Source organism: Jaculus jaculus, chromosome 1 (genome assembly GCF_020740685.1).
Source record: "Jaculus jaculus isolate mJacJac1 chromosome 1, mJacJac1.mat.Y.cur, whole genome shotgun sequence".
In the NCBI taxonomy this organism is placed as follows: Eukaryota; Metazoa; Chordata; class Mammalia; order Rodentia; family Dipodidae; genus Jaculus; species Jaculus jaculus.
This window is the reverse complement of record NC_059102.1, coordinates 314394885-314421506: the sequence shown is the minus strand read 5'-3', so window position 1 is coordinate 314421506 and position 26622 is coordinate 314394885. Positions and strand designations below refer to the sequence as shown.

General features: G+C 38.8%; 1 protein-coding gene across 1 annotated transcript in view; it reads left to right on the top strand.

Annotated features, from left to right (window-relative positions):
- The window catches only part of Atf6 (activating transcription factor 6), a 238157-nt gene that overhangs the window by 118610 nt on the left and 92925 nt on the right, over positions 1–26622 (top strand). The window contains exons 12-14 of the mRNA XM_045151444.1: positions 1176–1275; positions 6456–6523; positions 11207–11321. Coding sequence (XP_045007379.1) covers positions 1176–1275; positions 6456–6523; positions 11207–11321 — 283 coding nt within the window. The remainder of the gene's footprint in view (positions 1–1175; positions 1276–6455; positions 6524–11206; positions 11322–26622) is intronic.

Sequence of the window (26622 nt, the reverse complement as noted above, 5' to 3'; positions counted from 1 at the left end):
TCTAGCCCAGGCTGACCTGGAATTTACTATGTAGTCTCAGGGTGGCCTCAAACTCACAGCAATCCTCCTACCTCTGCCTCCCAAGTGCTGGGAAAAAAATATTTTTAAAAAGATAATTCTGGGTCTACTTATTATTATGGTTGCATGCTTCTTGCTTTATTTGAAAATTTCTGACTAAAATTAATGTTAGAAATCAGGATAAGTACTAGACTTATGGATGCTAACATTGATAATAGAAGGTACCTTTTTATTCAAATAGGAAGACAATAATTTTGATGTTTGATTCTGGAGATTTTCCCTGATTACACCTTCCTAACCAACTTTCTCCTTGAATCTATCTTTGAACCTCAAAAGTTGTCTCATGTCTGGCCTTTGTGTGTGTTAAGTAGTAACCAACTATAGTTAAATAAGCAAATTCTTAACACCTTCATAACTTCTCTAGAAGTAATCAAAATAGAAGAAATTGTAGTAAATTAGCCTTTTAAAATTTCCACTTAAAAAATGAATTATGATTTTCCCCTTAACCAGTTGAGTTCATTGTTTTTCTTCTCCTAAAGAGAATGCTTTTCAAACGTTTTAATGTAACCATTTGTTGTTAAGATCCTACTACTTATTAAGTTATTTCAGTGTCTTGGGTGTTTTTACATACATAGCCCAAAAGCAGAAATAGGAAAAACTATTTTAAAAAAGTATTTATTTAAGAGAGAAGGGTGGAGGAAGGGAGAGAAAGAATGGGTGTGTTACGGCCTCCAACCTCTGCATATGAACTCTAGATACATGTGCCACCTTGTACATCAGGCTAATGTGGGTACTGGGTAATCGAACCTGGGTCCTTAGGCTTTGCAGGCAAGCGCCTTAACCGCTAAGCCATCTCTGTAGCCTAGGAAATACTATTATTGTGGGTAAACCTTTTCATCCTATATTTATATTTGCCAAACACTAAGTATGGTTTTCTTTGAATTTTAAACTCATAATAGAGGAGGTTACATATTAAAATATATGTCTTTTTTAAAAACAACATCATGTCTTATTTTTTTTAAATCAAAAGCAAGATTGAAAAATCACTCACCTAGTCTGTTCTTTGAATCCTATAGAGTGATTAAATTTCTTCCCAACCAAGAGGCAAGACTTTTATTTCTGTGAATTTTTTTTAACTAATTAAATTGTTTTTATAGGTTAAATCATGAACTTCGAGGTTGGGTCCATAGACATGAAGTGGAAAGGACCAAATCGAGAAGAATGACCAATAACCAACAGAAAACCCGTATTCTTCAGGTTTGTTCTGCTTGTCTTTTTTAAAAAATATTTTATTTATTTTTATTTAAGACAGAGAGGGAGAGAGAAAGAGAATGGGCACTGCAAACGAACTCCATACACATGTGCCACCTTGTACATCTGGCTTATGTGTGATTTGGAGAATCGAACCTAGGTCCTTAGGCTTTGCAAGCAAGTGCTAAGCAACTGCTAAGCCATTTCTCCAGCTCTGTTTTTCTTTTCTTTTCCCACCTTCCTTCCTTCATTCCTTCCTTTCTTTCTGTGTTTTAAATTTTTTTTATTTATGAGAGAGAGGGAGGGAAGGAGATAATGGGTGTGCCAGGGCCTCTAGCCATTGCAAACAAACTTCAGATGCATGTACCACCATGTGCATCTGGATTACATGGGCCCTGGGGAATTGAACTTGGAACCACTAAGCCATCTCTCCAGTCCTCTGCTTGTCTTTAAAAGATGGTGGGCACAGTTGTTGGAGTCTCTACCCAGTGAACTCACTTTCTTTCCTGGAAGATTTGGGAAGCTAAAGTTCAGTTTGTTCCCAACTGTCCCTGCTGCTTCAGATGTAGCTGCTGTTGCCACCAAAGGCATCTTCTGGGTTTTATAGCACATGGCTTAGGCTTTGGAGTACTGGCATTTCTTGCCCAGGCACAGTGCTCTTCTCTGCTCTCCTTTAAATTTACTTTAGGGTCCTATACATGGATATCCATAGCAAATTTTTCCCACAAATGGCGTAATAGATACTGTTTATTTTCTCTTTTCTCAGAGCTTTTCAAAGAGGATGTTGAGGCGCAGGACAGTTTGGAAAGGAGAGCTCATTCATGGGCACTTTGATCTTGCATGTGTACTCTTGTGGGTCGATGATGGTGCTTACGTAGAACTTTTCAGGACTCCTCTTTCTTTATGTGGTTTGCTATAAAACGCCCTTTATTGTTATTTCATCATTCATCAGATATTCCTTACTACTTCTGAACGACAGGCTAACAACTGACATACCAATTTCCTAGTAGACTTTGCCTTTGGAGGTGTTAATGAACCAGGGGACTGTTCCAGGTCATTATGTGATGAAGTCCCTGCCTTCTTGGAGCTTACACTCAGGTTAGAGAGTTAAGCAGCAAAGAAGTAAATAATTACACACATATACTCAAAATCGGACATGAGTTCTCTACAAAATAAACTTCGCAAGATAGAAGTTTATGGGCTATATAAGGAAATGAGTGATTATTTTAGATTGAGTTACCACAGAAGGCATCTCTGAAGAAATTGTACTTCAGTAAGATCTGTTGTCAAGGTAATTAATGCTGGCTATTACAATTGCCTCAAAATCTCCATAGTTGGGTGGAATTAAGACAACTTACACAAGATGTAGCATAGCTCTCTAGAATAGTTTCCTCTTTCTTCCCAGCAGTGTCTTGGGATCCCTGTCCCTTCTACTGTGTAGCTCCAACCACTTAAAAGTCTAGTGTTGCTCTGTGGGATGCTTTCTTCTTTCCTCTGAGCGGTATCTTAGGATCCATGTCCCTTGTACTGTGGAGTTCCAACAACTTAAAGTCTTTGTTTCAAGCTTTGGGTATTAGGGAAGATAGAGCTTAGAAAATTGTGCACAGTGTTTTAGGGATCCCTTTTACACTTAAATCATTGAGTTTTTTTGGTAATATTTAAGAATATTTCTATTTATTTGTTTATTTGCAAAGAGAGCATGAGCAAGAGAGAGTGAGTGAGAACGGAGAGAATAGGCATGTCAGGACCTCCATCTGCTGCAAACAAACTCCACATTCATGCACCACTTTGTGCATTTAGCTTTATGTGGGTCCTGGGGAATCAAACCCAGGTTATTAGGCTTTGCAGTGCCTTAATTACTGAGCTCTCTCTCCAGCCCCTTAAATCACCATTTAATTGGTAAAGCTGCCACATTCCCTATTCTACTGCAAGTGAAACTGGGAACATGTAGGCTTCCTGTATGTTTAGGAAGAAAAGGGTTAGGTAGGAATACTGTTTTTGCCTTTGACAGAAAATGACAGGGTAAACAATGTAAAGATTTAGGGAAAACCTGGTGAAAGGCTACCAGACAAAGTTTCATGTTTGAATGGAAAACAGGGCTGGAGAGATGGCTTAGCGGTTAAGCGCTTGCCTGTGAAGCCTAAGGACCCCGGTTCGAGGCTCCGTTCCCCAGGTCCCACATTAGCCAGATGCACAAGGGGGCACACGCGTCTGGAGTTCGTTTGCAGAGGCTGGAAGCCCTGGCGCGCCCATTCTCTCTCTCTCCCTCAATCTCTCTTTCTCTCTGTTTCTGTTGCTCTCAAATAAATTAATAAATAAAAAATTTTAAAAAATGAATGGAAAATACTTCACCTAATACATACATACATACATACATACATACATACATACATACATACATATAGAAACATCTTAGCTGGACATGATGGCTAACACCTGTAATCATAGTACTCAAGAGGCTGAGACAGAAGATTGCCATGAGTTCAAGTCCAGCCTGGGTTACATAATGAATTTGGGACCCGTCTGGGCTACAGAGTGAGATCCTGTCCCAAAAAAAGGAAGAAAGAAATACCTTAAATTTGCTTATTTGGAAGCTAGCTGGAGCATGTGTCTGGTGTTTCTCTGCAGTGGCTAGAGGCCTTGGCGTGTGCATGCACTCTTTTTCTGCCCCCCCCCATAATAAAAAAGTTGAATACTAATAGATATACAGTTCAATGAAAAGTGAACTACAGATAAGCAACAAATGTCATAATTAAAAATATGTGCCAAGGTCATAGAGTCATGTACAACTATTGTGGTAATTTAAATTCAGTGAACTAAACCCATTGTGTTTATGAGATGCTTGAGCTAGATTTTGTTTTTCAAGGTAGAGTCTCACTCTAGCCCAGACTGACCTGGAATTCACTATATAGTCTCAGGCTGGCCTCGAACTTACAGTGATCCTCCAACCTCTACCTCCCCGTGCTGGGATCAAAGGCATGCACCATGCTTAAATATAAAGATCCTAACAATTAGAAAATAAAAGCACACACATGTACATGCATATATGTATATACATACATACATATATGCATGTGTATGTATATATATATATGTATATATACACACATATACATATTTCTAGATGGCCACTGACTATGGGTGACTCTATATATACCACAGACAGTAAGTAAGAGGTAGAAAGTTGGCATGGCTATATTAACCACATAGATTTCCAAACAAACGGTATTAGAGATAAAAATGCAAATTTTCTAATAACAAAAGGAGCATTTATTTAATCAAGAAGAGGCAACAATTATATAAGTTCCTAATAATAAGCTTCAAAATGTACAGAGCAAAATTGACAGCATGAAAGGGAAAAATGCAGAAATCTAATACATAGAGATGTCTGTCACATTTCTGTAGATCATGAACTTTTGCCAAATTTATAGCTAAACATAAAAAAGCTACTAGCCAGTTTTAAAGATCTGTTTATTAGTATAAATCTTAGATAAGAAAATGGCATATCTAATTTCTGTTTGCCTAATGTCTTTATAATTCAGCATTCCTTCAAGCCTGCTTTCCACTTCTAAAATTCAAAGAAGTTTAGTTTTTTTAAACACTTCTGTGATCATTTCACATGTGCTAAAGTAGTAGGAATCATTTAAAATTTACCAGATATTTAATATGTTCATTTCAAAACATATTTATCAACAAGGTATAATCTAAAATTTTGTTTTGTTTGCTACTTATAGTGTCAGTAACTTTAGTATTTTATCATTTAAATGTCCTTTTTGTTGGTGATTTTTCTTTTTTAAAAAAAATTTTTATTTATTTATTTGAGAGCGACAGACACAGAGAGAAAGACAGATAGAGGGAGAGAGAGAGAATGGGCACGCCAGGGCTTCCAGCCTCTGCAAACGAACTCCAGACGCGTGTGCCCCCTTGGGCATCTGGCTAACGTGGGACCTGGGGAACCGAGCCTCGAACCGGGGTCTATAGGCTTCACAGGCGAGCACTTAACTGCTAAGCCATCTCTCCAGCCCATGTTGGTGATTTTTCTCATTTTGTTGTTGTTTGTTTTTGTTTTTTGAGGTAGGGTCTCGCTCTAGCCCAGGCTGACCTGGAATTCACTATGTAGTCTCAGGGTGACCTCGAACTCATGGCAATTCTCTTGCCTCTGCCTCCCAAGTGCTGGGATTAAAGGTGTGTGCCACCACACCCAGCTAATTTTCTCATGTTTTTCATAAACATTTATTAAATACCTTTTATATATAGTACTTACATTACATAGTAACTACATTAGTGTTTTTTTAAATCAAATAAGACCCTTGACTTGTTATAGAGCCAGAGGTAGAAATCCTGTAGGCAAAAACCTTTGCATATCGGTTCCATTTACCAAATAAGATTGTTCCATTTTTTGTTCTCCTTTGGTCATTTTTGTACATGCTTTGCTTTGGCATTTGACACACAGTGTTGCTTGTATATATTTTGTTTCCTAGTCAGACTTTGACCTTCTTGAAAGAAGTCAGGTATTTACTTTTGAAGCCCACTGTGATGGTGACTGGATACAATAATGGACGAATGTCAGGAGACTAAATGATCAAATACTTATTTGCATTTGAAAATACTGTTATAAAGTAATAGTAAAGCCACTTTATAATATAGTGATAGTGATATGCCCTTGGATTCTGATATTTTTACTAAGTTTATCCCAAGAGTAACTTACAAAACTGTCAGGGAATGTCAAAAGGCATAGTGAAAAGCAGATGCTATGTGTAAGAGGGGTTTCAAATGCAAGTGTATGTTGGCCTCTGATGGTTTCAAAATGAACTGTTCTTGCCAAGAGAATCATCTGTGAGATTTCTCTAATGATAATACATTCAGGCATGAAGCTATTTGTGCTTAACTCAGTGAATATTGTGGGCCTAATGTCACTTTAGACCTGTTATTTTCTTAGGAACTTGTTGGTAACAATTATTAGACAAATTCAAGTTGTTTCAAATCCATTAGTACTGGTACACTTAGTTATAAAGCTTGTAGTGCTTGGAGTAAAGTTTATGGGAAGTGTCTTAAATATCTTAATCTGCATAAGACACATCATAGCCTAGGATGTGACCTAACGAGTTCTGATTTAAATGAGTCAGTATAGGAAGACCTTATATGGCTTCACTATATGGTATTAAACCTGTTCTTTTCTCTTCCAGGGTGCTCTGGAGCAGGGCTCAAGTTCTCAGCTAATGGCTGTCCAATACACAGAAACCACTAGTATCAGGTAAGAAAGTATGGAAGCTCTTGGCCAGGGAATTTTAAATAGCTTATACAGTAGTAAAGTTTAAATTCACACTTCTCTTGCCCCACATGTATGTTCATTGGTGACTTTTATATTAGTTTATCTAACATACACTGCTTCTGAGTTGTATAATCTCTCTCAAATCCCTTAAATACAGATTTAGTCAGAATGTTGTTCAGCCATAATTTTGTTGAAAATCTCAAATACAAAAAGTTCTCTTGTCCTTGATTTGTCATAAACCTAGGTGAGGAGGATGTTTGTTTTTGACTTATGTGCCAGGTGTCTTGCTAGATGCTCTTCATGCATTTATCTATAATTCCACATATTAGTTTGAAGTGGATTTTGTATGTGGAATGATTGGGGAAGTCAATTTTTTTGTTGTAATTTTCAAAGTTATAAAACCAAATGGAAGTACCAGAATTCCTGCTTGACATAAAAATCTCTTTTCATTGCATGATACTGTTGAAGGTTTTAAAAGATTCCAAAGAGGATGCCTTACCCAGCAGTTTATATGTCTTCACCAAGACCATCCTAACTTAACAAGGAAAGGTAGTGTGGGAGATAATACAGTGTCATAGTTAAGAAGCTAGCTGTAGACTAGGTGGGCAGAATTCAAATCATAACTGATTCTTTCTTGTTCTGTGGTTCAATCAGGTATAGTGTCTGGGGCTGGGGAGCTAGTTTAGGCATGAGGACCTGAGTTCCAGTGACTTCACAGCGATTCTTCTGTGTCAGTCTCACCAGTACTGGGAGTACAGTCATGTCTCTGACCTCATCTCATTATAGTATTTTGGATGTACCATCAGCTTAGGTTATTTGTAGTAGCTATGCTCTAACAAGCCACTGTTAACACTGCTTTAATGAATCCTAATCATTGTCCTCAGGGGAATATAGGATTCAGTTTCTGGAAGCTACTGATAGGTTGGCATATCTTTGTCTTATGACTTATCTATAAATTTCTAATTAGGTCACTGTTCTCTTTTTAATTTTTTTTTTTTATTGACAACTTCTGTAATTGTAGACAATAACCTATGGTAATACCCTCCCTACTTTCCCCTTTGAAACTCCATTCTCCATCATATCCCCTCCCCCTCTCAATCAGTCTCTCTCTTATTTTGCTGTCATCATCTTTTCCTCCCATTATGATGGCCTTGTGTAGGTAGTGTCAGACACTGTGAGGCCATGGATATCCAGGCCATTTTGTGTCTGGAGAAGCATGTTGTAAGGAGTCCTACCTTTCCTTTGACTCTTACAATCTTTCCACCACGTCTTCCACAATGGACCCTGAACCTTGGGAGATATGATAGAGATATTTCAGTGCTGAGCACTCCTCTGTCACTTCTTCTTAGCACCATAATGCCTTCTGAGTTAACCTGAGGTCACTGCCATCTGAAAAGCAAAGCTTCTCTAACCGAAAGTGAGAGTGGCATTAATATATGGGTTTGAACATTAAGAGAAGTGCTTACCTGGTAGTTTGTTGAGCATAGTATATACAGTTAGCTAGATACCAGCAGATGTTACATTCCTAGGGCTCAGGATTCCCCCTGTCTTCAGTATCAGGGATGTATTCCCTCTCATGGAGTGGGCCTCCAGTCCAATTAGAGAGTGGTTGGTTTCCCCCGTAACAGTTGTGCCACTATTGCACCTATTGGTTCATTTGGCCTGGCTAGCCCAATTTAAGGTTTGCTGTGTCCACTGTTGAGCATCTCCACTGGTGATTTCTCTCTCTCCCATTGAATTGCATGAAGTATAGCTTTTTCCAGCTTTCTGTCAGCTGGTCTACGTAGAGGACAATGTTCTCTTAAGTTAATAATGTTTGATACGTAAAAGTTTTCTCTGGAGAAAAATGAAGCATTGTAAGACCTTCTTTATTCTTCTTGATGGTGACCTATTGTACTCAACACTGAAAGACTTAAATAGGGACTGGAAAGCTGGGCGTGGTGGTGCACACCTTTAATCCTAGCACTTGGGAGGCAGAGGTAGGAGGATTGCTATGAGTTTGAGGAGATACACACACACACACACACACACACACACACACACACACACACACACACACACAAATAAATAAATGAATTCCAGGTCAGCCTGGGCTAGAGTGAAACCCTACCTCAAAAAAACAAAAATAAATAGGAACTGGGGAGATGGTTCAGTGGTTAAAAGCCCTTGCTGCATAAGTCTGATGGCTAGAGTTTGGATCCCTAGCTGGATGTGCAGTGGCACATGGATGTGTAATTCTAGCATATTTACAGCAATGCGAGGGGGAGTCAGCAGAATCTCCAAGCTTGCTAGCCTGACCTTTGTTGTGGAAAAAAATGATGAGATCCTGTTTCAAGCAAAGTGGTGGAGAGGACCAACACTACAAGGTTTTCCTCTGCACCCACCATTCACACATATAGCAAAATACAAAACATTACTAAGAAATATATTAGTATCATTTTAGTGTATCTTTAAAGGTACAATATCGTTTGAAGTATTATAATTTTATTTCTTTAACTTTATTAAGACACTTAAATGGTACTTTTTATATAAATGGGTAGCAATTATGGAGTGACCCCCTATGGACTATGACATATGCTTGATACCTTACATACATAACATGTCTGACTCTGCTAACAGTCTTGCAGGATTTTACTTGGTTGTACTCATATAGTTGATGAGGGAACTGAGGTTGTTCAGAGGTTAATATCCCCAGCAGGCCCACTTGAGTGGAGGTGGAATTCAAAGCCAGACCTATTTGTTTTCAAATCCTAAGGTCTTTCAAGCTTTCATACAGCTTCATAGGCAACTCACCTTTATTGACAGAGTAATGACATTTAACTTTTTCTCAGCTTAATTTTTATTACCAAAAAATTTAAGTCATGTAAACTTACATAGACCTCTTTGTTTCTGAAACTTAACTACTACGACATGATTTTCAATGTGCTTACTTATGGTAGAGTCTTGAATCAGAAATAAAAATTTTATTTTCTTTTTTGTCTTTGGTGTGTGGTGTGCTTATATATGTGTATGTGTGTAAATGGGTGGTATATGCACATATGTGCACAGATGAGTGCATCCCTTGTTCACGTATGTGGAGCCCAGTGGAGGGCATTGGGTGACCTCCTGTTTTGATCTTCTGCCTTCTTTTCCCAAAGCAGAGTCTCTCAATGAACTTGGAACTCCTTGTCTTTAGGTTAGACTTGTTCATTGTGGAGGCCCAGTAATTCTCATGTCTTTCCTGCCCCCAGCACTGGGGTTATAGGATTTTGTAGCCATGTCCAGCTTTTTGCATGCACACTGAGGAGCATACTCAGGTCCTCATGCTTTTGTATCAAGCACTGTTCCCTACCAAGCCATCTCCTCAGCTCAGAAATGAGAATTGCAGTTTTACTGAATTGGATCTCATAAATTTCTTTGGCTTCTCAAAATGTTACTCTAGTTACCTGCACTTGCATGTTTATTTGCATTCCTATTCATAGCAATCAAGAGGTGGAACCATCTTGGCGTCCATAGTTGGTGAATAGATGAAGTAAATGTGCTATATAAACAGATGCAGTGGTTCACACATGTTTTCCCAGTACTTAGAAGGCTAAGGCAGGGGGATTGCCGTGAGTTTGAAGCCAGCCTAGGCTATAAAGTGTTACTTTATCTCAAGAAAGAAAAGAAAAAGTAGTTGCTGGGACACAATACTTGACAAAAATCAGTTTAAGGGGAGAGGGGAGAGTTTATTCCAGCTCACAGTTGGAGGCTCCAGTCCATCATGACTGACAGGGAAAGCATAACAGCAGGAGCAAGAAGCCAATCTGGTTTCCTTGAACCTGCAGTCAAGAAGCAGAGAGAAATCAGTGGTGCTGCCTAGCCTGATCTCCTCTACATACCTTCCCGAACCCCAGCCTGTGATAGTGCAGCCTCAGTTAACCTATTCTAGAAAATCTCTTACAGGCATGTCCAGAGGCTTGTTTCTTAGGTGATTCTAGCTCCTGTCAAGTTGACAGTCGATCTAAGCCATCATAGCAGTATATAGCACACAGAGAGTATTGCTCAGCCAGTGCAAGATGAGATCTGTCATTTGTAACAACATGGCTAGAGCTGTAGGACACGGACCCAATATGGAAAGAATATACTGCATGATCCCATTTGTATGTGCAACCTAAAAGCGTTGATCAAATAGAAGGTAAGAGTAGAATGGTGGTTAGTAGAGGCTGGGAGAGAGAGAAGAGGAAGGGTAACAAGTTGTTAGGAGCAAGAGGTTCTGTTGCACAGGAGAGTGGAAATGTTAATGCACTATGCATTTCAGAAAGGCTAGAAAAAAGGATTTTGAATGTTTTTCCCTTAAAGAAATAATAAGTTGGAGATTTAGCTCAGTGGCAGACTGTTTGACCAGGATGTGCCATACCAGACCCTATATTTGATCCCATAGTATAATAAAAAAGAGTAAATAAGTATTCTTATTCTGATTTAATATTACACATTGTATGCATGTATGAAAATATATCATGATACCCCGTAAATAGGTGTAATTTTATATGGCAATCAGAAATAATTTTTGAAAGTAAAAAAATTGTTAACAGGTTATGGTTGAAAAAGATTCTAATAATTCTTAGAATGGGAAGAATTTTGAGAGGACTTAAATTTTTTTGCTTGTTAACAACACTTGCCTCTTTTCCCCCTTTCTTACATTAGCAGGAACTCGGGGAATGAACTACAAGTGTATTATGCTTCACCCAGAAGTTATCAAGACTTCTTTGAAGCCATCCGCAGAAGGGGAGACACATTTTATGTTGTGTCATTTCGAAGGGTAAGCTCATTTTGAAAGAATAAAGCAAGTTTTCTTGAGTACCTGCTACGTACAGACATTGATCTAGGCTGTGGTAAAAGAAATGGTGCCTTGGAACAGTGTGAGGCTGTGATACATGCTTGACTTTGAGCTGCTCAGTATCTGGTAACATTGAAATAGAACTGATATCAGGCCCTGCTTTGTGTATTGAGAAAATAGAAGCTGCCTGTTGATTTTTATTCTACCATTCCTAGAGCCATACTGTTTGTTTATAACCAAAGTAAAAGTAAAAATTTCTTCTTTATGCTTTTTAACCAATTTACATTTGGTTAAAACAAAGTATAATATAGGTTTAAGATAAATCATGACCTAATTGGTATATTGGTTATAGAATGTTTAGATCGGTTTCTGTCTCCTATTTCCTTTCTCTTCTTCCTCTTTCCTCCTCCTCCTTACTTCTTCCTCTTCTCTTCTTCTCCCCCTCCTCCTTCTTTTCTTTTTACCCTTCTTGATGAAACATGTGTTAGACAATCAATCAGTTTATACACACATGCATGTTTATACTAGCATTTTTGAATATTAAAAATGTTTGAGCCGGGTGTGGTGGCGCACGCCTTTAATCCCAGCACTTGGGACGCAGAGGTAGGAGGATCACTGTGAGTTCGAGGCCACCCTGAGACTACATAGTGAATTCCAGGTGAGCCTGGGCTCCAGAGTGAGACCCTACCTCGAAAAAAAAAAAAAAAAGTTAGACTACATGAAAAAATAAGTATCTATGTTCTATGTACATTTCCTGTAAAGTGGTGATATGTTCCTCCCAGTTTTCATATAATAATTTCTCTTTGAGTGCTTACTTTATGTTGAACAAGGAAAATTTAAAGGCAATTCAAGGGTTTATTATTTATTATGAAGGTTTATATCTTTTTTTAATTTTTTTAAAGTTTATATCTTAAGCCATTTGTTTTTTTTTTTAAGAAAAGAACATAAGAGGTATGTTGTTAGAAATAAAGTGAGAAGAAAAGTAAACTTGAAAAACTGACTGTAACACTCTAGAGATCTGATGGATGTTGAAATGAATGTGTCATAAGTATGTTATAGAATTTACTGCAGAAGAATATTTTTTAATTTTTTTGTTTATTTTTATTTATTTGAGAGCAATAGACACATAAAGAGAAAAGCATATACATACATACATACACATATATATATATATACACACATATATATGTATATATATATATATGTATATATATGTGTATATATGTGTGTGTATATGTGTATATATACATATATATATATACACACATATATATGTATATATATATGTATATATATGTGTATATATGTGTGTGTTGTATATATATGTATGTATATATATATATATATATATATAGAGAGAGAGAGAGAGAGAGAGAGAGAGAGAGAGAGAGAGAGAAATGAGAATGAGAGAGAATGGGTCCGCCAGGGCCTCCAGCCACTGCAAACAAGCTCCAGATGTGTGCGTCCCCTTGTGCATCTGCCTAATGTGGGTCCCGGGGAATTGAACCTTTGGCTTTGCGGGCAAGCACTTAACCACAAAGCCATCTCTCCAGCACAGAAGAATATTTTTTAATAGCCAAATCACTTTCTACAATTTAAAAAGAGTTCAGGAGGCTGAGGAGGTGGCTCAGTCAATAAAGTGCTTGATGTGCAAGTATGAGGACCTGCATTCAGATCCCAGCACTCATGTAAAAGTTGGGTGTGATAGCATGAGGCAGGAGGACCCCTGATCCCTGGGGCTGCTGATCTAGTCTAGCTGAATTGGTAAGCTACAGGTTCCTGTCATAAAATAAATAAAGTGGAAAATGATTGAGAAAGACATTCAACACCAAACTCTGGCCTCTACACGTGCATATGAATATGCATTTATATGCACAAATACCACACACATATATACACCCAAAGTATAGTTCAGAATCATTATTTTTTAATATATTTATTTATTTACTAGAGAGAGGGAGAGTGGGCATGCCAGGAACTCTGCCCACCTTGTGCATCTGACTTTACGTGTGAGTACTAGGGAATCAAACCTGGGTCCTTAGGCTTTGTAAGCAAGTGCCTTAAACCACTGAGCCATCTGTCCAGCCCAGCTCAGAATTATTATTTGATAAAGCAGCATAATGTTTACTAGAAGTATCAGTTGTCAAGCCATAGATTGAAGTTACAGTTGGTGTTTTTCTGGAAATGAAAACGAATTACATATATGTTTATACATATAAATATTTGAAGAACATATATAACTTATAGATATGTACATATATACAATTTGTATCCTGTGCTTTTTTTTAATTTAATTTATTAGTTTTCTTTTCAGTAAATACAGGCAGTTTGGTACCATTATTTAGGCTCATCTGTGATCTACCCCCTCCCATTAGACCCTCCTTGTTAATGATAATGGGTCATGCATTGTGGAGTTAGCCCCCAGTTATTGGTATGATAAATGTCTCTGCAAATCATGACCCAACATGTAACTCTGACATTCTTTCCGCCCCCTCTTCCGCAAGATTGCCCTGAGCCATGTTGGGTTCATTTTTGGTCTGCTTCAGTGCTGAGGTGTTGGGGGTCTCTGAGGCTTTGGCTCTCTGATTTGGTAGGAGTTGATTTTTCTCTGCGTTGATCTCCTTCCCCTTTGTGCTGGTATCCGGTTCACAGGAAAACATCACCCTTGCTTATTTCGCCAGTTGTCCTTAGTTTCAGTTGGGCCCCTTTTGAGGTATGTTGGGGCAGCTCTCAGGATCTGCATCTATCTGGAAAAGAGAAGCAGATTCTCCAATGGAGAGCAAGTTAGCACCCGGAAAATTGAGATAACACTTACTTTTTTGATAGACAGTTTGATAGGTTTAGGCCCTCTTATACCCCGTGATTGATGGTAGCTTGATATTGTAGAGTGGGCTTGTGTTTGGGTATGGTTCTGACTTGTTTCCCAGCTCCAGCTAAGGTCTAGTACCACTGAGTGGATCAGTTAGCCAAATCAAGAGTAATTGATTCCTCACCATGGCTGTGTACCACTATTGCACTTGTGTGGGCATCACATCCGGTTATTTGTTGCTAATTAGGTTAAACAATGTGTTGCTTGGACAGAACTTGGTCATTTCCCCCAGTCGCCTATGTAGCGCCTTCTGGCACTAGACACGCTGACTGTCTGGGGACTGACTCTCTCCTGGCTTCCAGCCATGTCATTCCATTTTACGCGTCAGCTGCGTATGGAGTCTTCAGCAATAGGGTCTTACCACTGGCCTTTGGTGGGTAATCAAGTACTCTGACAGAAGTCTGTCATTGTTTTGGGAAACCTTGTAGGTTTCTCTGATCAAAAGCTCATTGTGGATGGTAGGCCCAAGCTGGAAGTGGGGGTTACAGGTCAGTGTCCACTAAGAAATTGAGGAAAAGATAACTAATATACAAGAGTTAGAGAGGAGAGAGATAGAGGGGAGAGGGGGAGAGGGAGGGAGGGAAGATGTAGGAGATTTAGGTCAGTCTTGATCCTACTCTCTCCAGTGTCTTGTGGCTTAGGTGTTTCCTGTAAGGGTCTAGTGAAGGTTCAGCCATTTGGTCTGTCTTTTAGGAAGTAGAATTTTATGGTACCATTGCCGTTTGGGTCCGGATTACTGTTTTCCACCCTTTGGTTCCCTCCCTGCCCTCCCATCCATCTTATTGTCTAGTCCATGAGGTGCTTGCTGGGTATGTAAGGCTTCTTAGGCAGATTCAGGTTAGGTGTTGCAGATGAGTGAGACTATGTGTCGATTTTTTTTCTGTGATTGGGTAAGTTCGCTGAGAATGATCTGTTCCAGGTTCAACCATTTTTCCTCAAATTTCTTTATGTCGCTTTTTCTTACTGCTGTATAGAATTCCATTGTGTAGATATACCACATTCTGTGCTTTTTTTTTTAAAGGTGGTGGGTTTTTTTTAAATACATGAATTACATTCCTTGCGTGTGTAAAAACTGTCTCTCATTAGTTTACTGTGAAGTGTCCTGTTGGAAAATTATCAATTTCTCCTCCCCCCCCCCTTTGATGGCAAATCAATTAAGACTACCTTTCACATTCTATCTGGATTGTTCATCTCTAATTACATGAACTTGGGCTGGAGAGATGGCTTAGTGGTTAAGCTCTTGCCTGTGAAGCCTAAGGACCCTGGTTCAAGGCTCAATTACCCAGGACCCACGTTAGCCAGATGCACAATGGGGCGCACGCGTCTGGAGTTTGTTTGCAGTGGCTGGAGGCCCTGGCATGCCCATTCTCTGTCTCTCTCTCTCTGTCTTTCCCTCTTTCCCTCTCTGTCTCTCTCAAATAAATAAATAAAAATAAAAACAAAATAATTACATGAACTTAATTACAGATAACAGTCATTTCTATACAGCATCCTTTTTTTTTTTTTTCTTCTTCTTGTTTTTATAGTAGGGAAAAGGAAGTTAATTTTGTCGCAATGACTATAAACTATGTCATGAGACAAGAATTTAAACCTTAAATACCTGGATTATTCTTTTTTGCTTTTGCTAACATGAAAATACAAGAAGTAATGAATTACCTCATACTTGGTCTTTTCTTCTAGCTTTTGATGGAGAATACTGTCCTAACAGTTTAATTAAAAAAATGGGCTGGAGAGATGGCTTAGCAGTTAAAGTGCATTGCCTGTGAAGCCTAAGGACCCTGGCTTGATTTTCCAGGTCCCACATAAGCTAGATGCACATGGTGGCACATGCATCTGGAGTTCATTTGCAGTGGCTAGAGACCTTGGTGCACCCATTCTCTCTGTCTCTCTCTCTTTCATACACACACACACACTCTCCCCCCCTCTCTCCATCCCTCCCTCCCTCTGTCTAATAATAAAAAAAAAAATAACAACAAAAAAATGTGGCATATGTAGGAGTTGGTAGATTTTTTTTCCTGCTTAGGTTTTTATTTCCTCTGACAAATATTGCATTAGAAATTCAGGAATGCAGAACTTCTGAAGCCCCAACTTTTTGTTAGCATGAACCAGACCTTTGTAACAGAGCCAGTAAGCAAGCCATATCATTTTCTTTTATTATTACACTTATATTTATCAAAATGTTTTAATATCACAAAGAAGTAGAAGTGGCCATTAACTGTTCAATACACCATTATTTAATGAACTGACTCTCTCTCAGACTTACATGCACTCACACTTCACATTCTAGCTCTTAATCTCATTACAGTTGAGGGACTGGTATTGTTTTCTCTCAAGCAGACATACTCTTGGATGACTACTGAGTTCTTGTTACAGGTCAGCAAGAAAGAATGCTGATGATCTCAGAGGTCCTGACAAAGCTTTGCTCTTCTTCTGACTTTTCTTGGAACATTTTTACTTCCAGCACAGCAGCCTATCCTATTCTCTTTGTTAAGTTCGAGGTATTCATAACTTACTTTCCTAGAAGTACTTTTTGATTTTTTCCTTTGTTTTTAAAAAATGTTTTATTTGGGAGACAGTGAGAAAGAAATAAGGGAGAGAATGGGCATGCCAGGGCCTCTAGCCACTGCAAAGAATTCTAGATGTATGCACCATCCTGTAGGTATTGGGAAATTTAACCTGGGTTCTCAGGCTTTGCAGGCAAGCACCTTAACTGCTGAGCCATATCTCCAGTCCCATTTCCCCCTGTATTTAAGTTCTTTTAGTATGATCTAAAGAGTGGAGGATGAGAAATAACTTTTCTTAAACTTCTAAGTCATTTTGAATGTGCTATAGTGATACATGGTTAAGAAAAAACAGCAAACTAAATTTAATGGCCCTTTTCTTACTGTGTTTATGATGTTATGTTTGGGAAGAGAGAAAGTAGATAACAAAAAGAATTCAAGAGCAAGGAACAGAACAAATATTCAGAAATACTCTAGCAAAGTTAGAAAAGTGATTTCAAAGAGGGAGAAAACACTGAAAAGGAAGGTAGGGAAATAACGTTAATTTATATCATTTCAATAAGCATTTCATTCCATCCTTAGGTGCTTCTTTCTTCTTTGGCAGTATCTAAAGAAGGGTTCTTAAAATCTATTTGGGCATTTTCTCCTTAAGAACAGGTTCTCAGCCGGGCTTGGTGGCACATGCCTTTAATCCCAGCCCTTGGGAGGCAGAGGTAGGAGGGTTGCTGTGAGTTCGAGGTCACATAGTGAATTCCAGGTCAGCCTGGGCTAGAGCGAAACCCTACCTCAAAAACAAAAACAAACAAACAAACAAAAAAGAAGAATGTCTGTTGGCCATGTTATCCCCAGTTATGTGATAATTCTTTTTCAAATGACATAGACTTTTTTGGAACATTGTTAATTTCTTTTGTACTTTCTGTTTTCAGTGCTTGTTCATCAAGTCATAAGTAAATACTTTTAAAAAACATTTTTTTCCTTGGCAATTTCCGTAATTGTAAACAATATCCCATGGTAATTCCCTTCTTCCCCCGACTTTCCCCTTTGAAACTCCTCTATCATATCCCCTCCCCCTGTCAATAGTCTCTCTTTTATTTTGATGTCATGATCTTTTCCTCCAATTATGATGGTCTTATGTAGGTAGTGTCAGGCACCGTGAGCCTTGGAAGATGTGATAGAGATATTTCAGTGCTGAGAACTCCTCTGTCACTTCTTCTCAGCACCATGGTGCCTTCTAAGTCATCCCAGGGTCACTGCTGTCTGAAAAGAGAAGCTTCTCTATCAAAAGTGAGAGTAGCATTAATATATGGGTATGAACATTAAGAGAAGTGCTTACTGGGCAGTTTGCTGAGCATAGTATATATATTTAGCCAGACACCAGCAGATGTTACAGCCCTAGGGCTCATGACTACCTCTGTTGTAGGCTTTTAGTAGCAGGGATGTATTCCCTCCCATGGAGTGGGCCTGTAGTCAAATTAGAGGGTGGTTGGTTTCCCCCATAACAGATGTGCCACTATTGTACCTGTTGGCTCATTTGGCCTAGCTGGCCAAATTTAAGGCTTGCAGTGTCCACTGTTGAGTATCTCACTGGTGATTTCTCTCTCTCTCCCATTGAACTGCATGCAGAGTAGCTTTTTCCAGCTTTCTGTCAGCTGGTCTACATAGAGGAGGTTGTCATCTCAGTGCAGCAGGATTTCTCAGTGACCTTGCAGCTCAAGTATGTGGAGGCTTCAGTAATAGGGTCTTACAATCTATTCCTGGTGGGAAACCAAGGGCCTCGGTAATGGCCTGTAATGTTTTGGGGGCCTGTAATATTTTGACCTCCCTGGCCAACAAGTCACTAGAATGTATCCCATCCCTGGCACCGAAAATTTTCTAGTAACAATCTATGGCTCCTGAGTGTTCCATTGTCCAAAAAAGTAGGTTTCCTTATGACTTATTTATATCCTCTTAGATTTTGATCAGCCTTCCCTCCACCTTTCCTTTATTCAGTCTCTTCTCCTGACCTCATTTGGACCTTTTCACCCCCATTAATGTGTTCTTCTACTTAAATATATACAGTGCCATCCTATTAAGGTCCCTCCTCCCACTTTCTATTCCTTTTATATCTCCTATCTAGCTTACTGGCCTCTGCTGCTGAGTTTTCTTCCTACTTATATAGAACTCCAATCATTTGTATTAAAGCATTTTCTTATTTGTTTTGAATGATTGCATAACATTAGTAAGAGAAAATCCTAAGGTTTTCAGCTATATGTCTTCCTTAGAGAGATCTCCTCCCTCTTTGAAGTATTTTCTTTGTTCTAGATTCAGGAGTCTATTTGGGGAGTTTCTTTCCTTTTTGATCGCTTCTGAAGTATGTATGAGCATATCACACACATATAGTGTAGATTAGAAGGATAACCTTTATAACCACAGGTGTGTGGGGATTGAAGAAGCCCAGAGCCCTGAGTCCATACCCAACAGCCAGCACTAAGGCCTGAGTTTGATCCCTAACATCCACTTAAAAAGCCTGGCACACAAAGGAGCCAGGTTCGATTCCCCAGGACCCACGTAAGCCAGGTGCAGAAGGTGGCACATGCATCTTGAGTTTGTTTGCACTGGCTGAATGCTCTGGCACGTCTATTCTTTTCCTCTGCCTCCCTCCTGTCCCCTGCCTCTCTCTGCCTCTTTCTCTCTCTCAAATAAATTTAAAAAAATTTTTAAGCCCAACAAATTTGTTCATTTCTGTAATCCCAGTGCTGTGGGAAAAGGGACAGAGGATCATTGAAGCTCCTTAGTCAGCCAGTTTGACTGAAAAATAAGGAGTTCTAGGTTCAGTGAGAGACCTTGTCTCAGGGAAATAAGGCAGAAGAGCAATAGAGAAGGATAAGTGATGTCTTCCTCTGGCATCCGTACATGTGTATATGGGGTGCTGTGAATCTTCACACACATGTACATGCACCATACACAAAATACATATAGAACTAGGATTTTTATATTATTTTGCCTTATAGAAATTTAAATCAGTTTTGATGGTCCAAGAAGAACATAAGCAGTACCAAGTCCAGCAGGAAGTAACAAGGACCTTCTTGTCCACTTAAAGTTACTGTAACCATACTTCAACTTTATGTCTTGTCTCTGAATCTAAGTGTCAAAGATAAAGAAAACCCTAGGGCCAGTATGCTCAAAGGCTTGCTATGTAATCAAGTAGAATCTTTTTTTTTTTGAAAAAATAATTATGTATATATATAAAATCCTCAGAGGCATGAAGAATTTCCTTAGTAATGAGAGTAAATTATTATATAAAGTTTGCTTCAAAAGGATACAGTTCTTTTGTCTCTGAGACTTTGCAACTTGAGCATGCACATGAATCTTGGAAGTTGGCCATTTTCTTGTCTCCACATTCATGACCTTCAATCCAAATTCTAGCTGGAAAAATATGAGTAAATGAGTTTGGAATGATACTTGCATTAAAAAAAACTTATCTGAGAAGAAGGATTTAAAAAATTATTTTAGAAGACTTTCTGATTTTAACTTTCTTTTAAACATATTTCCTTTCTAATCTAAAACTTATTATTAAAAAAGAGCACAGTTGCCTTTCTCTATGTAACCTATGTTAACTTATTGATTATATCAGGAAAGTTTGTTAAAATATTTTATTTATTTTGGGGACAGGTAGATAGTGGGTGAGTGTGTATGCCAGGGCCTTAAGCCATTGCAAACGAACTCCACATATATGCACTACCTTGGGCATCTGGTTTATGTGGGTTCTGGGGAATTGAACCTGTGCCCTCAGGCTTCACAGGCAAGTGCCTTAACTGCTAAGCCATCTCTTCAGCCCAGGAATGTTTTTTTTTTTTTCAGTGTATTCTTTTTCTTACATCATTATATGTAGACATTGACACTTTTAATGTATATGTACTTTATAGTTCTTAAAGTCTAAAGTTCTAAAAGAAATGACTCAGTAATTAAGAGGCTTTGCTTGTAAAGACCTGGTTTCAATTCCCCAGTACCCAAATAAAGCCAGATGCACAAAGTGGCACATGCGTCTGGAGTTTGTTTGCAGTGCCTGGAGTCCTTGGCCACCCCCATTCTCTCTATCTATCTCTCTTCTCTCTGATTGAAAATAAAAGCCCTTTTCCATTTATAATATCATTAGTTCCTTATGTAAAATAATGTATTTCTAGTCTTATTTCACAGGTAAAAAAAAATTGAGTCAAAGAGAGGTTAAAGAGTCTAAGGATACAAAATCATTAAGCAGTAGTACTAGGGCAAAAGTTGGAAATGGTGGCACACTGTAATCACAGCATTTGGGAGGATAAGGCATGAGGATCATCAGCTCAAGGCCAGCCTGGGTTATATATATTTAAGACCCTGTCTGAACAAACCAAAGCTAAAACCAAAACTCAATCAAGCAAACAAAAAATAGGACAATTAAGGTATTCTAATTTAATATATTGATTTTCTTTATGTTCTGTTGTCCTTTTATATCTGGTGCTTTAAAATATGTTGCAGAGTATATAAATAACAAATTAGCCCTCTAAAACCAACCATATTTCCGTTATAGCCATTGATACAAAAGGTATTTGTCTGTGTGTTTTTTTGTTTTCCAAGTGTCTCACTATAGCTCAAGCTGATCTGGAATTCACTATGTAGTCTCAGGGTGGGCTCCAACTCATGGCACTCCTCCTATGTCTGCCTCCCAGGTGCTGGGTTTAAAGGTGTGTGCCACCACACCCAGCACAAAAGGTAATTTTAAAGTATTTTTATTTTTAGTTGATATAAAACTAAAAATAAAAGTGTACATACTATGGGTAATATATGGTATTTCATTACATTTCTACATTGTGTAATGATTATATCAGTCTTTGGCATATCTATCACCTCAGACATTTACCATTTCTTAGTGTTAAAAACATCAAAATTCTCTTAGTGTAGGTATTTTGAAATGTGCAGTCAACTGTTGTCAACTGTAGTTATGTAATTGTGCTATAGAACATAGAAGTTAATTTCTCCTGTCCAACTGGACTCTACTACCAATCACCATCCTCTGTTCCTTTCCCCTCCCCTTCCTATCCTCTCACCATCAAACCAGAGGCAAACCCAAATAATCCTCAGCTTTCAGAATTTCTCAGACTTGTGGACAGATTTGTTTGTCATGATAAATTTTCCAATTGTACATATACTGTGTTTATTAGCTTTATTATTTTGTAACACAACCCTTTCCATGTGTACTTGTTGCATGCTTTCTCTGGGCAGGAAAAATCTCTTCATTCTGCTTTGTCTTTTTCTTTTTTTGGTTTTGGTTTTTCGAGGTAGGGTCTCACTCCAGCCCAGCTGACCTGGAATTCACTGTGGAGTCTCAGGCTGACCTTGAACTCACAGCGATCCTCCCACCTCTGCCTCTCAAGTGCTGGGATTAAAGGCGTGCACCACCATGCTCAGCTTGTTTGGTGTTTTATGAGATCTGTCGTGACACATCACACAGTGTGCAGAGCAGATGTTGACTGCTCGGATTGATTTGTACCTTTGAATCTTATTTTTTAAGTCCTACTGTTTAAAAATTACATATGATCTACTTTGTTGTGCATGGACCTTGCTATGGATTTGAATCATTCCTAAAAGACTTCTAAAGTTACAGTGAAGTCAGATGTTAACTCAAGTCAGAGGCTGAGGCAGGAGGATTGCATGAGTTCATGACCATCCTGAGCCACATAGTGAATTTCAGGACAGCCTAGGCTACAGTATAAGCTTCTTCCTCAAAAACCACAACAAATGGAAGTAAGAAAGGAAGAAAAGGAGGGAGAGGAAGGAGGACGTGAATGAGGAAGGGAAAGGAGAAAGGCAGAAAGGAAGAGGAAGAGAAAGAAATAAGGAAAGAAAAAAGCCGGGTGTGGTGGTGTATGCCTTTAATCCCAGTACCTGGGAGGCAGAGGTAGGAGGATCACTGCGAGTTCGAGAACAGCCTGAGACACCGTAGTGAATTCCAGGTCAGCCTGGGCTAGAGTGAGACCCTACCTTGAATAAAACAAAAGAAAACAAACAAAAAGAAACATGAAAGAGAACCATACACAGTGACTCACACTTGAAACATTAACAAGAAGATCATGAGGTTGAGGCCAGACTCAGCAACCATAGTGAGACTCCATCCTAAAAGCAAACATACATTCATTAATTAGTTTACTCTGCATAAAGGTGGGATTACATAATTGACAGTTTAAAATTCTGAGTAATTTTCCTCTCGTTAAATTTCAGGTTGTTTTTTCCTTGAGGCAGGGTCTTGCTCTAGCTCAAGCTGACCTGGAATACACTATGTAGTCTCAGGGTGGCCTTGAGCTCTCAGCGATCCTCCTACCTCTGCCTCCCGAGTACTGGGATTAAAGGCGTGAGCCACCATGCCCGGCAAATTTCAGGGCTTTTGTAATGATAGAAAAAGAATATTTTCTTCAAACAGAGCTATATTCTAAGAACAAATGTGTTTTCACATCATGAAAAACATTTTTTAAGATACTTTTTTAAAAATTATTTATTTATTTATTTGAGAGCGACAGACATAGAGAGAAAGACAGATAGAGGGAGAGAGAGAGAATGGGCGCTCCAGGGCTTCCAGCCTCTGCAAACGAACTCCAGATGCGTACGCCCCCTTGTGCATCTGGCTAACGTGGAACCTGGGGAACTGAGCCTTGAACCGGGGTCCTTAGGCTTCACAGGCAAGCGCTTAACTGCTAAGCCATCTCTCCAGCCCCATGAAAAACATTTTAACTCATGAAGGTATATGTTAGAGGCCTTTATTTTAACTTCATGCTAGACACTTACTGATTTTTACTGTGTGACTTCAGTTTTCTTATATATAAAGCTAGAGGAGATTTTCACTTTCTGTCTCCAAAAATTTGTGGTGTATTTTCTATTTGTTGTGTGTTTATGTGTGTGAACACAGTCTTTTAGAAGGTTGAGAGTACTGCTTTAGTCGGGTGTGGTGGCGCACGCCTTTAATCCCAGCACTCGGGAGCAGAGGTAGCAGGATCGCTGTGAGTTCAAGGCCACCCTGAGAGTACAGAGTGAATTCCAGGTCGGCCTGGTCTAGAGTGAGACCCTACCTCGAGAAGCCTAAAAAAGAAAGTACTGCTTTAAACTCTTTCATGTTACTAAATTGGTTCAGTCTAGCAGAGTTAATGCATGTTAAAGAGTTTTGATAAACCATCCATAACAAAATAATAAAATGTCCAGTTCAAAGCTAGACCTATAAATTAAAAGATTTGATTTTATAATAGCTGACAGTTCAATCATTTACTTAATCACCACTGGCATAGTGCATAACATATCAGTCTGTACTTCTTTCTTATTATATAGATACAATTATTATCCGCATCTTACAGGTGAGGAAACTGAGGCACAAAGAGGTTAGTAAGTTTATGGAAAATAGTTTGAAAGTGTTAGAGCCAGATTTTAGCCTAGAAGCCATGTTCTTAATTATTTCCTTATATTGCCCTTTTAAAGCTTTGTTTCTAGATATCCTTTTAGAGTCATCAGTATGGAGTGTTTGTTATGTTTTGCTTATTTGTAAGAAGAGAGAGAGAGAGAGAGAATGGAGAATGGGCATGACGGCTTCTTGCCACTGCAAAGGAACTCCAGATGAATATACCTGTGGGTTCCTGGGTCCTCCCTCCGGGGCCAGCCATGGTTGTCTCCCCCCGCCCCCCTGCCAAGGCACTCAGGCAACTAGGCTGGTGAGCATGGGAAAGTATAGACTTTGTGAAGACAGTTTCCATGAACAGCTTTCAGTTTATTGTCAGGGAAATGGGTTTATAAGCAGTTAAGGGTCCTAAGGGTATTGGATGTACAAAGTTGCTTGCTGATGCCTAATTAGCATATGGTGATATTCATTCCAGCAGGTAGGCAATGGCAGGGGGAGAGGCTGTGCAAAGGTGCTGGCTGATACCATGTAAGGAGTTTCCTAGGTAACTGGCCAAAGGCTACAGGGTTATGGGCAAAGTCCAAGTCTTATCTGAATGTCCAGGTATCCCATGCTTGGAGAGGGACTGGCCTTACTTCCTGCTGATCTCTGTCCAAGATTTTGTCAGGGGTGGAGGGATCCTGGCTCACTGCAACTCCCGAGAAGAGAATAGGGGGAGGAGCTCCCCTGCCAGTCAGGCCCCCAGATATGACCAGCTGTTCAGGCTGCTGGGACCTCTCCATAGCCTGGGGCCTTTGTGTCCGACAGCTTAGGTTTGCTTTTTCCCAGGTTCCTGCTTATGTCCGACTTGTACCAGTTTGTGCGTCTGGCTTTACGTAGGTACTGGGGAATCAAACACAGGCTGTCAGGCTTTGCGGGCAAGTGCCTTAACCATTGACCCATTTCTTCAGTCCAATATGAAGTTTTATTTCATTGATTTCTCTGTTCACTCATGTTGGAAATTGCTCCGAGTTTATTTTTCAAAGAAAACACGACCAAGACAAAGTCCTGTGGAAACCACGCCCATGCTACTTGAGATATAGTTTAGGAAGAGCTAAAAGCAGCAAGGAAACCCAGAAAGAATTGATTAGATGTAGAGAAGGAGAACTGAAAGAGTAATTCAGATGGAGGGAAGAAAAAAAATCAACCTTTAGTTTATTTAAAACATGGAAATCAAGGAAGAAGAGGTGGTCAGTAACTTAAGATGTTACAGAGCTCCTTCCCTGAGTATAAGAAATGAAAATCCCATTTGGCTTGTATAAACATAAAAATCACTGGTGACTTGTGATTATATTTATGGTAATTAGAACAGAATCCACACTAGTGATGAGAGAGAATGTGAAAGAAATTAAATGGAGAGTTTGGTAAATAAGACATGGGGGGAGGGAGAAGAAGAGATAGACTAGATATAGTTAGAGAAGAGAATTGCGTGTGGCGCTCCCCAAGGTTTTCACATGTGTTAGGCAAGCCCTCTCCCTGAGGTACGTCCCTAGCCCTGTGGTTTGTTTCAATGACAGGAGGGTAGAAAGGCAGAGTATGGATAAATAGAGACTGTTGTGGTTGGTCTATATACATATAAATGGAAACACTGTTTTTATACTTGACAGATGTTCTGAAGTAAAATAAGCAAGTCAATGTTTGTTCCTGATTTGTATTAATGTTTTTATGTTTAAAGCAAAGCATGGAGAAAGTTGAATAAGCTTTATTTATTTGCAGTAGAACTATGAGGGAAAAAAGCATTTGGAATTAAAAACAGATTTTAAATAAATAAAATAATATTTAATATATTCCTTGAGACATCAAAAATCTTTCAAATGTGAATGAGAAGATTTTTAATAATGGTAAAGAGTTTTATAAATATAAAAATTGATAGAACTGTTTCTAATTAAAATTTATATATAGTCTGAGTTTTTCCTCCTATAAAAGTTAGAAAACTAGCAGAGTATCTTGTTAAATCATTTTATGTCTAAACAGGATTTGGTACAAGCCTTTTGATGATGTCACAAAGCTTAATTATGGAGGAAGCAATTATTATAGGAAAAGTTTATGATTTATGACCTGACTCAGGATTAAGGTCTGAAACACTCATGTCATTTCCTCTCCTCTCATAGGCAGTGACTTGTTCATTTTGGACTCTTAGTTGTTTAACTTATGACACCTTCAGAATTCTGAACACACTGACATTTTGTTGGTTTTTCTTGAAAGGTCTTAAACTAATAATAATTGTGTGGCATTGATTTCAACACACTGCTGCTAATCTACTATGAAGATTCTATTATGGATAGGTGTTGAGGAACTGTTGAATCTATAATATGGGAAATCATCCCGGAAGCCAACAAGATGGATAATTAACTGAAAGTGGGAGCCTCATATCTATGCGATTGTTTGCCTAATGTCTATGGCTCTAGCTAAGCTAGAAGCTTTGACCCCCAAGGGCAAGTGCCCTCTCTATGTTAGTCATCTAATTCTTAGCACAATGCCAAG